The sequence below is a fragment of the Neoarius graeffei genome, chromosome 16 (assembly GCF_027579695.1).
Source record: "Neoarius graeffei isolate fNeoGra1 chromosome 16, fNeoGra1.pri, whole genome shotgun sequence".
NCBI classification, from domain to species: Eukaryota; Metazoa; Chordata; class Actinopteri; order Siluriformes; family Ariidae; genus Neoarius; species Neoarius graeffei.
The window spans coordinates 19961392-19973543 of NC_083584.1; the positions used below are offsets into that span (position 1 = coordinate 19961392).

At 43.2% G+C, this 12152-nt stretch overlaps 1 protein-coding gene across 1 annotated transcript; it reads left to right on the plus strand.

Moving 5' to 3' along the window:
- The first annotated feature begins 270 nt into the window (after window positions 1-270).
- On the plus strand, window positions 271-8494 carry LOC132899966 (olfactory receptor class A-like protein 4). Its single transcript, XM_060942003.1, has 4 exons — window positions 271-537; window positions 7489-7752; window positions 7922-8176; window positions 8285-8494. The coding sequence occupies exons 1-4, from the start codon at window positions 271-273 to the stop codon at window positions 8492-8494; spliced, it is 996 nt and encodes a 331-aa protein (XP_060797986.1).
- Window positions 8495-12152: the final 3658 nt, after the last annotated feature.

Here is a 12152-nt window from a genome sequence, read left to right on the forward strand (position 1 = left end):
TAAAATCTCTTCCATAGGCAGTATCTTAATTGACCTTGCATGACGGAGAACCTAGGGGAGCTGATTCTGAATTTGTTGAGTTTGGTATCCTCCATCTGATCCAAAGAGCTAAAGACACAACTCCAGTTGGGATTGGACATATTGGCCCTGAAGAGGTGGGATCAAATGTAGTCAATGAGAAAAAGGAAGCATCTGAGATAAGGACCATTTGGTAGAACATTGATTTCAAGGGTACTGGTAGTAGTACAGGGAGGACCAGTTTTATCATTCATGATGATAGCCAATAAAACTGTTACGTTTATTAGAAAGGCAGCAGCAATTCAGTTGGCAGGTGTTCTGATGTTTTTATACTTAATCCTGGTGCTTCTTGGCATTTTGGGAAACGCCATGGTGATCTTGGTGGTAGGGAACAGTATTATTCAGGAGCCTGGAGGAGGACGCAGCTCTGACATGATCCTGGTCAACATGGCCTTATCTAACCTGCTGGTGTCGGTGATGAGGAACACCCTGCTGGTCACCTCAGACTTTGGACTCGAGGTACATGCATGTGTATGTGTGTGTAAGTGTGTTGGGGCTTAGACAGGAGGAGGAAGAGGGATGCAGTTTCCTCAAAGCATCACACGGTTAAGATCAAATTAACAGACAAAGAAAGGAGTTTTTTTATGATGTTCACTCTACATATACACTACAACAGTGTTGCAAAACTTTGGAGAACAGGCTGGGATGCTGGCTAGTATTTTAAGTGGATTTGAAAGATAACCAGCAGGTTTTGAGAAGAACAGATAAACTCGAGAAAAATCAGCACAGATGCTACAAATTGTTGAAAGGATATAATTGATTAGTTATCATTTATAACAGTGCACATATGTGGGAAAATATTTTTCCCGACTTTTTTTCCACTTAGAGTTTGGCTGTCACCATTCGATCATGTTAGTTGCTTGTCCAGGCCTTTGTAAAGAAGAATTTTTTCGTAACTGGATCTGAATTTTATGGACGTAACATTACAAACTGGAGTGATGGTTAGCAAAAAAGCAGGCTTAAGAGAAAAACACTTCCACCTTCAGCTGGTTCAAATGACAAGTTAGGCAAACTGTATAGCACCAGGTCCTGTTCTGCCAGAATAGTGCAATCGACACATAGATTATTGAAGCCAAGCCAACCTCATTTATAGAAACCACAGCAGCACAAAATCATACAAAGTTAGATTTGAACAATTGTGCACCAACTGGCCCAAAACATTTGTCTCTGCCCTGTCCATGAACCAAACTTGGCATTGAACTGAATGTCTTTTCGCAATCAGATCAACTTCCACTGGCATGAAATTTTGTTAATTCCCAGGCTCAGGACAGATGGTGAGACAAAGTGTCCACTATTGTATTACAGTGTCTTGCAAAAGTATTCATCCCCCTTTGTGTTTGTCCTGTTTTGTCGCATTACAAGCTGGAATTAAAATGGATTTTTGGAAGATTAGCACCATTTGATTTACACAACACGCCGACCACTTTAAAGGTGCAAATTATTGTTTTATTGTGACACAAACAAGAATTAAGATGAAAAAACAGAAATCTGGAGTGTGCATAGATATTCACCCCCTTTCGTTTGAAACCCCTAAATAAGAGCTGGTCCAACCAATTCACTTCATAAGGTCACATAATTAGTTGATTATGATCCACCTGTGTGCAATCAAAATGTCACATGATCTGTCACATGATGTCCGTATAAATCAACCTGTTCTGGAAGGACACTGACTCTGCAACACTACCAAGCAAACAACATGAAAACCAAGGAGCCTCCAAACAGGTCAGAGACAAATTTGTGAGAAGTATTGATCAGGGTTGGGCTATAAAAAATATCCCAAACTTTGAATATCCCACAGAGCACCATTAAATCCATTATAGCAAAATGGAAAGAATATGTCACCACTACAAACCTGACAAGAGAAGGCCCCGCCCACCAAAACTCACAGACCAGGCAAGGAGGGCATTAATCAGAGATGCAGCAAAGACACAAAAGATAACACTGAAGGAGCTGCAAAGATCCACAGCAGAGATGGGAGTATCTGTCCATAGGACCACTTTAACCCGTACACTCCACAGAGCGGGGCTTTATGGAAGAGTGGCCAGGAAAAAGTAATTGCTTAAGAAAACACATTTGGAGTTTGGCCAACAGCATGTGGCAGACTCCCCAAACACATGGAAGAAGATTCTCTGGTCAAATGAGACTAAAATTGATCTTTTTGGCCATCATGGGAAATGCCATGGGTGGTACAAACCCAACACCCTGAGAACACCATTCTTACAGTGAAGCATGGTGGTGGCAGCATCATGCTGTGGGGATATTTTTATATCTGCAGGGACAGGAAAGCTGGCCAGAACTGAAGTAAAGATGGATGGCACTAAATACAGGGCAATTCTGGAGTAAAACATGTTTGAGTCAGCGTGAGGTTTGAGACTGGGATGAAGGTTCACGTTCCAGCAGGACAATGACCCTAAATATACTGCTAAAGCTACACTGGAGTGGTTTAAAGAAAAACATTTAAATGTCTTGGAATGGCCTAATCAAAGCCCAGACCTCAATCCAATTGAGAATCTGTGGCATAACTTGAAGATTGCTGTACACCAACACAACCCATCTAACTTGAAGGAGTTGGAGCAGTTTTGCCTTGAGGAATGGGCAAAAATCCCAGTAGTTAGATGTGCTCAGCTAATAGAGACATACCCCAAGAGACTTGCAGCTGTAATTGTAGCAAAAGGTGGCTCTACAAAAGTATTTACTTCGGGGGGATACCTATGCACACTCCAGATTTCTGTTTTTTTCATGTTAATTATTGTTTGTGTCACAATAAAAAAAACAACTTTCACCTTTAAAGTTGTAGGCATGTTGTGTAAATCAAATGGTACTAACCCCCCAAAAATCCATTTTAATTCCAGCTTGTAAAGCGGCAAATCAGGACAAACACCAAGGGGGATGCATACATTTGCAAGATACCGTAAATAGTCAGACCACACTAGAAGGTGTAAGGAGGTTTCTGAAAATGTTGCAGTGCTAGCCATATGCCTTTCATTTCAAGGACATAGATATGCTGGTGTTAAAACTTGTTTTTCCCTTTTTCATTTATTCTCAGTTTTTTTTCCCCCACACACGCTACTCCTATCCTCCTGTTTGGGCGGCATGGTGGTACAGTGGTTACCTCACAGCAAGAAGGTTCCAGGTTCAAACCCCCCAACTGACGGGGCCTTTCTGTGTGGAGTTTGCATGTTCTTCCCGTTTCTGTGTGGGTTTCCTCCAGGTGTTCCGGTTTCCGGTTCAAAGATATGCAAAAATACTCGGCCATGGGGGTTGTGAAAGATCGGGGAGAGTTGCATCAGGAAGGGCATCCGGTGTAAAAATCTATGCCAAAGGGGTTGAAAATCAATTCAGGTATTCTTCTGTTTTCTTCCCGTCATGAAGTGATCTCTGTGACAAATCCAGCCATCTGTCATCTGTAACTGCTTATCCTGTGCAGGGTCGCAGGCAAGCTGGAGCCTATCCCAGCTGACTATGGGTGAGAGTCGGGGTACACCCTGGACAAGTTGCCAGGTCATCACAGGGCCGGCACATAGAGACAAACAACCATTCACACTCACACCTACGGTCAATTTAGAGCCACCGATTAGCCTAACCTGCATGTCTTTGAACTGTGGGGGAAACTGGAGGAAACCCACACAGACACAGGGAGAACATGCAGACTCCACACAGAGAGGCCCATGTTGGCCACTGGGCTTGAACCCAGAACTTTCTTGCTATGAGGAGACAGTGCTAACCACTACACCACTGTGCTGCCTGTGACAAATCAAATAAATTAAAATCCTTGCTTGAACACAGGTGTCATTATAAGTTCCATCTTTGCAGACAGATGCCCTTGTCACTAGTAACTAGAAACATGGTTCGTCTCAAGCCCGGATCAGGTTCGGTAGTGATGTCGATGACTCCAGACAACACAACTCATAATTTCAGTCATGAGACATTTGACATCACAGTTTATGAAATACTCCCACTACCTAATTGTCTGGGGTGATCCTGTGAGCATTTCAAATCATTTTTATGCTTTTATGAGGATGGGTTCCCTTTTGAGTCTGGTTCCTCTCGAGGTTTCTTCCTCATGTCGTCTGAGGGAGTTTTTCCTTGCCACCGTCACCACAGGCTTGCTCATTGGGGATAGATTAGGTATAAAATTAGCTCATGTTTAAAGTCTTTACATTTCTGTAAAGCTGCTTTGCGACAATGTCTATTGTTAAAAGCGCGATACAAATAAACTTGACTTGAGTAGTACTGACAGATGACTTTACATTCTGTCTGACACGTACTAAACTTTCTAAAATGGTCCAAGGTGCAGCATTCTCAGTTTTCACACCTGGACTTGCTGATGCTGATATTCAATATGTGACACCAGGAGTTTCTATCACTTTCTAGGTTGTTTAGTATCCAAATGTTCTGCCAATTTCTTTCCTTGATGCAACCATGCAGCAAAGGAGCTTACCATTTTTCTCCCTAGAGGAATCTATCTATGCTGTTTGCATCACTTGCTGCTGCAACCACACAGAGTAAGAGAAAGAATATTGAATATAACTATGTAAGAAAGTTTACAGGTTTTCACTTTTCCTCTGTTTCAATGCCAAAATTGACAACACCTTAGCAAGACTGTATAGAAACATATTTGATTAAAACCTATGTACAAGGATGCTTCAAAAAGTTCTCAGCCTCACCCAGAAAACAACACAGGAGAAAGATTGTTCTTGCATTATTTTTCAACAGTCTCTTTTAACTTCAATGCATTTGGTCCACCAATGTTCAAGCTTCACTATCCCTTCATGGAAGGTGGCCACATCTTGAGCCTCCAGATATTCCTCAACAGCATGGATGACTTCATCATCACTCTGAAAATGGCAACCACACAAGTGAGATTTCAGTTTGGGAAACAGAAGTCAGACAGTGGCAGATTGGGTGAGTAAGGTGCATGGGGCAAAAGTTCAAAGCCACATTTGGCTGCTTCTGCCACCTATGCTGTGTGGATAGGCGCATTGTCCTAGAGCAACAGCATGCCAGCTCAAAGCTTCCATCCATTATCTGTAACCACTTGTCCTGTGCAGCTTCATGAGCAAACTGGAGCCTATCCCAGCTGACTACGGGCAAGAGGTGGGGTACACCCTGGACAAGTTGCCAGATCATCTGACACAGAGACAAACAACTATTCACACCTACGGCCAATTTAGAACCACCAATTAGTCTAACCTGCATGCCTTTGGATTGTGGGGGGAAACTGGAGCACCCGGAGGAAACCCACGCAGACACAGGGAGAACATGCAAATTTCACACAGAAAGGCCCTTGTTGGTCACTGCACTTGAACCCAGGACCTTCTTGTTGCGAGATGACAATGCTAACCACTACACTGCCGTGCCACCCTGCTCAAAGCTTTCGTCTCCTTTTTTTTGATTGCTTCTTTCATTTGAGTTTTTGTGGACAGTAATCCATCCATCCATCCATCCATCCATTATCTGTAGCCACTTATCCTGTGCAGGGTCGCAGGCAAGCCCATCCCAGCTGACTATGGGCGAGAGGCGGGGTACACCCTGGACAAGTTGCCAGGTAATCGCAGGGCTGACACATCAAGACAAACTACCATTCACACTCACACCTACAGTTAATTTAGAGCCACCAACTAACCTAACCTGCATGTCTTTGGAATGTGGGGGAAACCTGTCAGAAATGGCGAGCTAAGGTGAAGTGAGGACCCAAGAGCAGACTCAAGACAGGCAGTGTACAGAGGAAAAACTTCTTTAATGAAGTACAGGGCAGAGGTACAGTAGGGCTCAAGCAAAGATCAGTGGTCAAAGAATGGGCCATGAGGTCGAAAACCACAGAGGAGCAGGTAGGCACGGTCAGGGACAAAAACAGGACAGAAAAATCTTCACCAAAACTGATGAACACAGGGACAAGGGAAATCCAGGCAGAGGAAGCAAAACACAATCCAAAAGAACAGGCAGGTAAAACAGGGGCAAAAAACTGGACATAAAACTAGACAAAAAAAAAAAAAACACAAGGAACAATTCAGGCAGGGGGAATCAAGAGACACAATACCAATGGGTTGTAGCAAGGCGAGGAAAGTCTACTAGAGACAGTCTGGCAACTGGAGTAGCTCCAAACAGTTCTTAAAAAGGCCCTGGCTGATGGGAGAGGAGTGGTAGCAGGTGTGGGAGTGTCACTTCCGGGAAAATGGCCTACAGCAGGGCAGGACTGAATTCCTGTCCCGGATCTGGCCTGGAGCCGGCATGGAAGTCCCACAAACTCAGGCATGGATGGACTGGACAGTGACAAAACCGGAGCACCCGGAGGAAACCCACGCAGACATGGGGAGAACATGCAAACTTCACACAGAAAGGCCCTCGTCAGCCACTGGGCTTGAACCCAGGACCTTCTTGCTGTGAGGTGACAGTGCTAACCACTACACCACCAGGCCACCTGTGGACAATGATATAAAGCAGGGGTGTCAAACCTGATCCATAAAGGGCCTTGTGGCTGCAGGTTTTCATTCCAGCCATGCAGCAGCACACCTGACTTGGCTCATTCAATCAACTGAACTGTCTTCACACAGTCAAATACTTGCAGCCACACCCACCCTTGATTAAAGGGTGGGTGTGTCAGTTGATTGAATAAGCCAAATCAGGGTGCTGCTGCTTTGCTGGAATGAAAACCTGCAGCCACACGGCCCTTTATGGATCAGGTTTGACACCCCTGATATAAAGCTTTAAAGTATACAGTTATGCCCCAAAATAGGAGTTACACCCCTTGTTTCTGGGTGAGGCCAAGAACTTTTTGGAGTACCCTCGTAGTTTCAGCATATTCAAATCATAATAGATTAACTCCTACAAACTACTGTCAAAAGTCAAAGTTCCTCCTGTGCCAGGACCTGGTCTTCACAGGCAGTCTCCCATCCCAGTACTAACCAGGCCCTTAAGGGGCATTGGGTGGCGCCAATGTCCGCTGCTACTGTCCTCTGCCTTTTATACAGCTCGGGTTACAGTGGGGGCCTAGTCTTCTGGTAACCCCGAGAGCTTGACTCTGTATTGCAGCATGCCTTGCCAGATGGCAGTAGGTACTATTTTTATGATGGCCTTTGGTATGACCCGACCATGAGTAGAACTCGCGATTTCCCAGTTGAGAAGCGGGCACGCTAACTACTAGACCAGCTTGCAGTCACAAACTACTGTATGAGTTACAATTACTACTACTGCTGAAAACTGTGGGTGAAAAAAAACCTTTTATTTTGATTTCATCCTGGTTGCCAAGGATCATTGCCAAATATTTGATTTGTACAAATAGATATTCAATCCACAAAGGACTACAAATGGAAAAGAGAATATCTTTGACAGTTTTGTAGCACATCTACTTGCCTCCATCTCTTACCAGTTACCTGGTTATAATGTTTCTCTTTTCATCTCTTGCTGAAGGTGTTACCCACTAAGAACTGGTGTCAGTTACTGATGGGTGTGTGGGTCTGGCTGCGTTCAGCAAATGTTTGGTCGACGTTTTTTCTCAGTGCATTCCATTTTTACACTTTGAAAAGGACAAGCCCTCCCATTTCTAGTGTAATTCAAGCACGTGGTCCTCCCAAAGCCCTACTAATGTGCTTCGGTCTCATCTGGACACTGAGTCTTCTCTCCTCAGTCCCTCTTTTTGTGTATTCCAGAAGTGGAGGCAAGAACGCCAGTGAGGTAAGGGAAGGAAAAACAACATGCTCTATCTCTGTGTTTCACAATATCTACATTTCCATTCACTTTATCAAATGTGAGCTGTCACTGTCCACATGACATAAAACATTTGACAACAGGATGTGAAAAATCACAGATCACTCATTAGTCCCTTCTCATTGCTCCCCTACAGACGATTATGTTACTGAGCAGTACAACCCGTCCATTACTGGGCTGCTGGTGGGATTTTCCTTCCGCTTACAGTGGTCTTGTATTTGCCACTACGTCCATGATGATCCATGAGGCCATCCCCATCATCCTCATGAGCGCCACCACCCTGGGCTCGCTCCTCATACTCTATGCATATGGAAATGCACACAAGGCGATCAATAGGGGTCACGATGCTCCTATCATACACAGAGTGCCGGCAGAGAGACGTGCAGCCAAGGTCACACATTTATTACATTTTATATAACTGTCCATTAATAGGCCAGACATTATTTCAATTCCTATTGTCCCTATGTTTATGCCTTTATAATGTTATTCTCCTCTCTAGGTCATTCTAGGCTTGATCCTTTTGTTCACCTTTTCCTGGGGTACCAGTATCATCTCAGTGAACTATTTTAACTACAACGGTGGCCCCTCATCTGAATACCTGCTGGTTCTTGCACGTTTTTCCAACAGTGCCTTCATCGCGTTCACCCCCATCATACTGGCTGTGGGACACCGCAAACTCCGAGAGGTCATTAAGTCCATTGTCAAGTAAAGAAAGAAAGATTATTATACAGTACTGTGCAAAAGAAATGCTGTAGACCAAAAATGGCTTCAAAAAATAATGAAATGAAATGTTTCAACAGAAAAAAATACTATAAACTGTAAGCAGTAACCCATAATTAACGAAACAAAGTCAATATTTGGTGTGAGACGACCCTTTGCTTTTAAAAAAATAGTAATCGCAGGTACAATGAGTGCAGTTTGATAAGGAAATGAGCTGTAGGTTTTACTGAGCATCTTACAGAACCAGCCACAGTTCTTCTGGACACTTTGACTGTCACACTCGCTTCTTCATTTTGCACCAAAACCCAGCAGCCTTCATTATGTTTTCTTTTTTAATCTGAAAAGTGCTCTCTTATGGAATACGCTGCTCAGATACAAACTTTTTTTCCGTAACATTTATTTTTGTGCTGGAAAACGAACATTTGGACTCTAAAATGTTTTTGTACTGACTCGATAATGTAGAAGTCATAAAACAGAAATCTATATCAGAGTTTGTGTGAAAAAATAGGGTGAATAAGACTTTTGCACAGCACTGTATATAAAAAGCCTGTCTAAAAAATAATTGTACTTTATTATCTAATAGTATCAAAATAAATTAAACATTTTATTGGATACAACATACATCCATCCATCCATACATACATACATTTTTTTCCCAAGAAATTCTGTGTATATGTATTAAAAAAATAAAATAATTTTGTATATTATACTGGAAGTGTTAATTTTTATTAATTTATTTGTTTGTTTGTTTATTTATTTATTTAACTTACTAAACAAAGGCGTTCCATGAAGATTAATTTCTCATCTCATCTCATTATCTCTAGCCGCTTTATCCTTCTACAGGGTTGCAGGCAAGCTGGAGCCTATCCCAGCTGACTACGGGCGAAAGGCGGGGTACACCCTGGACAAGTCGCCAGGTCATCACAGGGCTGACACACAGACACAGACAACCATTCACACTCACATTCACACCTACGGTCAATTTAGAGTCACCAGTTAACCTAACCTGCATGTCTTTGGACTGTGGGGGAAACCGGAGCACCCGGAGGAAACCCACGCGGACACGGGGAGAACATGCAAACTCCATACAGAAAGGCCACTGTCAGCCGCTGGGCTCAAACCCAGGACCTTCTTGCTGTGAGGCGACAGCGCTAACCACTACACCACCGTGCCACCCCAGAGGGCTCCAGAGAATCATAATATTTTTAGAAAGTTGGAGATACGTCACAGTTATTGTTCGCATGAGACGGCATTTTGGATTTGTATATCATTCCAACATGGCGGTGGATGAATACGTCACGCTATTGTGTCATGTGGTTGCTCACGAAGAATACGAATGTGACACTACCTGCACAGAATTTCACACAATCTCCCCTATAACAAATTTGGATTGTTATGTAATTATAGTTCTGCTTTTGTGAGAACTAAATTTAAGCATGCTCTTAAAATAAAGTTTCTTTACCTAGAAATCACAAAAATATCTTCCTATCTTTTACTGCATTGCTGGGTTTCAGTCATGTGACTTTTCTTAGTGGTTTTACCGAAAGCGAAATAGCTGGTGGTCTAAACGGCTGCCGTAGTGCAAACAACTAGCGATAACTTATCAGAGTACGCTCGTAATCTAGAAGCCACTGCTCGCTTTAGATATATTCAGAAGATTGCTGTGTGCAATGGAATCGACCCCTACAGTCTGGGAAAGAAGGATTTGTCATATGGTCTCGAAAACTACCCTTCAGTCGAGTTCCCCGACATCTCAAACTATCTGGTGTTGCAGACGTCCTTCTACACCGCAAAACAGATGAAAGCGTGGAAGAGTATGCAGGATTACAACTTTTTCTATGTGGCTGGGTAAAGGACCTCGGTATCAAGTCGCTGCCGAATGAATCCTGTATTGGTTTTGCCCATGTAAGTATGTTTTTCTTTTTTAAGCTTTTCGTTCGTGTCTTTACAACGAAGCACTGCAAGTTGAAATGGAAACAAACACCAGTTGGCTTGATTCTCACTTGTGTTGGCTCTTATCTCTCAGGTAAATCATTCACAAAGATCATCAGGAACCCCTTTAAAGACCTGGATCTTAGTTAAACAAGACGGAGAAGTAATCACGGCGCATTGTAACTGTACGGCTGGGGAAGAATTTTGTCGCGACCTTCATGCATATGGACTTTGTGAGGAGTAAACAAAGAAACAGCTGGGGACTTTAGTGCTTCGTGACTAAATAAAATACAGTAAAATAACGACACATAGCAAGAAAAGTACTTGGAAAACACTAAGGCCATAGCTGAGAGGGAAATACAAACCTTTCACCAAGTGATCACTGAAAACTCGAGCAGCTGGGTTTCATGTGATGTCACATCCACCTCATTAGTTCTTCAGAACTTTAGCTGGTGGTCTACCAAAGCTCAGTTGACAAAGCGTTTGTATGGAGAAGGTGCATTGCTCGCATGAAAAATGCCTTACGCTTGCATTGTTTTAGGTTGTTCGAATCAATCAAACCCTGAAACTGATAAAAGTTTCTTCAGGGTTCCCCGTGAACTAATAAAAAAGGGTGAACGAACACAGGATTTCACAAAAAGATGTCGAGAAAGGTGGCTTTTGAACCTCTCAGTGAAATGGAAGGGAGCTGAGTTGAAGCATGCTCAAGTTTGCAGTGATCACTTGGTGAAAGGTTTGTATTTCCCTCTCAGCTATGGCCTTAGTGTTTTCCAAGTACTTTTCTTGCTGTGTCGTATTTTACGGTACTTTTTTAGTCACGAAGCGCTAAAGTCCCCAGCTGTTTCTTTGTTTCCTCCTAACAAAGTCCATATGCATGAAGGTCGTGACAAATTTCTTACCCAGCCGTACAGTTACAATGCGCCGTGATCACTTCTCCGTCTTGTTTAACTAAGATCCAGGTCTTTAAAGGGGTTTCTGATGATCTTTGTAAATGATTTACCTGAGAGATAAGAGCCAACACAAGTGAGAATCAAGCAAGGGCGTAGGTTTGGTATTAACACTGGTGGGGACGTAAACCCAATACCAACCTCCAGTGGTGCCAACTTCAGGTCAACATTAGAGGGCCACAATATTTTGCTCCATTGTGTTCCATCAAAAGAGTATCCATCATCTCTCCAAAGTCCAGACTCATCTCATCTCATTATCTCTAGCCGCTTTATCCTGTTCTACAGGGTCGCAGGCAAGCTGGAGCCTATCCCAGCTGACTACGGGCGAAAGGCGGGGTACACCCTGGACAAGTCGCCAGGTCATCACAGGGCTGACACATAGACACAGACAACCATTCACACTCACATTCACACCTACGGTCAATTTAGAGTCACCAGTTAACCTAACCTGCATGTCTTTGGACTGTGGGGGAAACCGGAGCACCCGGAGGAAACCCCCGTGGACACGGGGAAAACATGCAAACTCCACACAGAAAGGCCCTCGCCGGCCCCGGGGCTCGAACCCAGGACCTTCTTGCTGTGAGGCGACAGCACTAACCACTACACCACTGTGCCGCCCCTTTTGCTCCATTGTGTTCCATCAAAAGAGTATCCATCATCTCTCCAAAGTCCAGACTTTTAAAATTTAAAGTTCAGAACTGTAGTAATTCATTAATAATAATAATAATAATAATAATAATAATAATAATAATATGCAATTCATTTGAT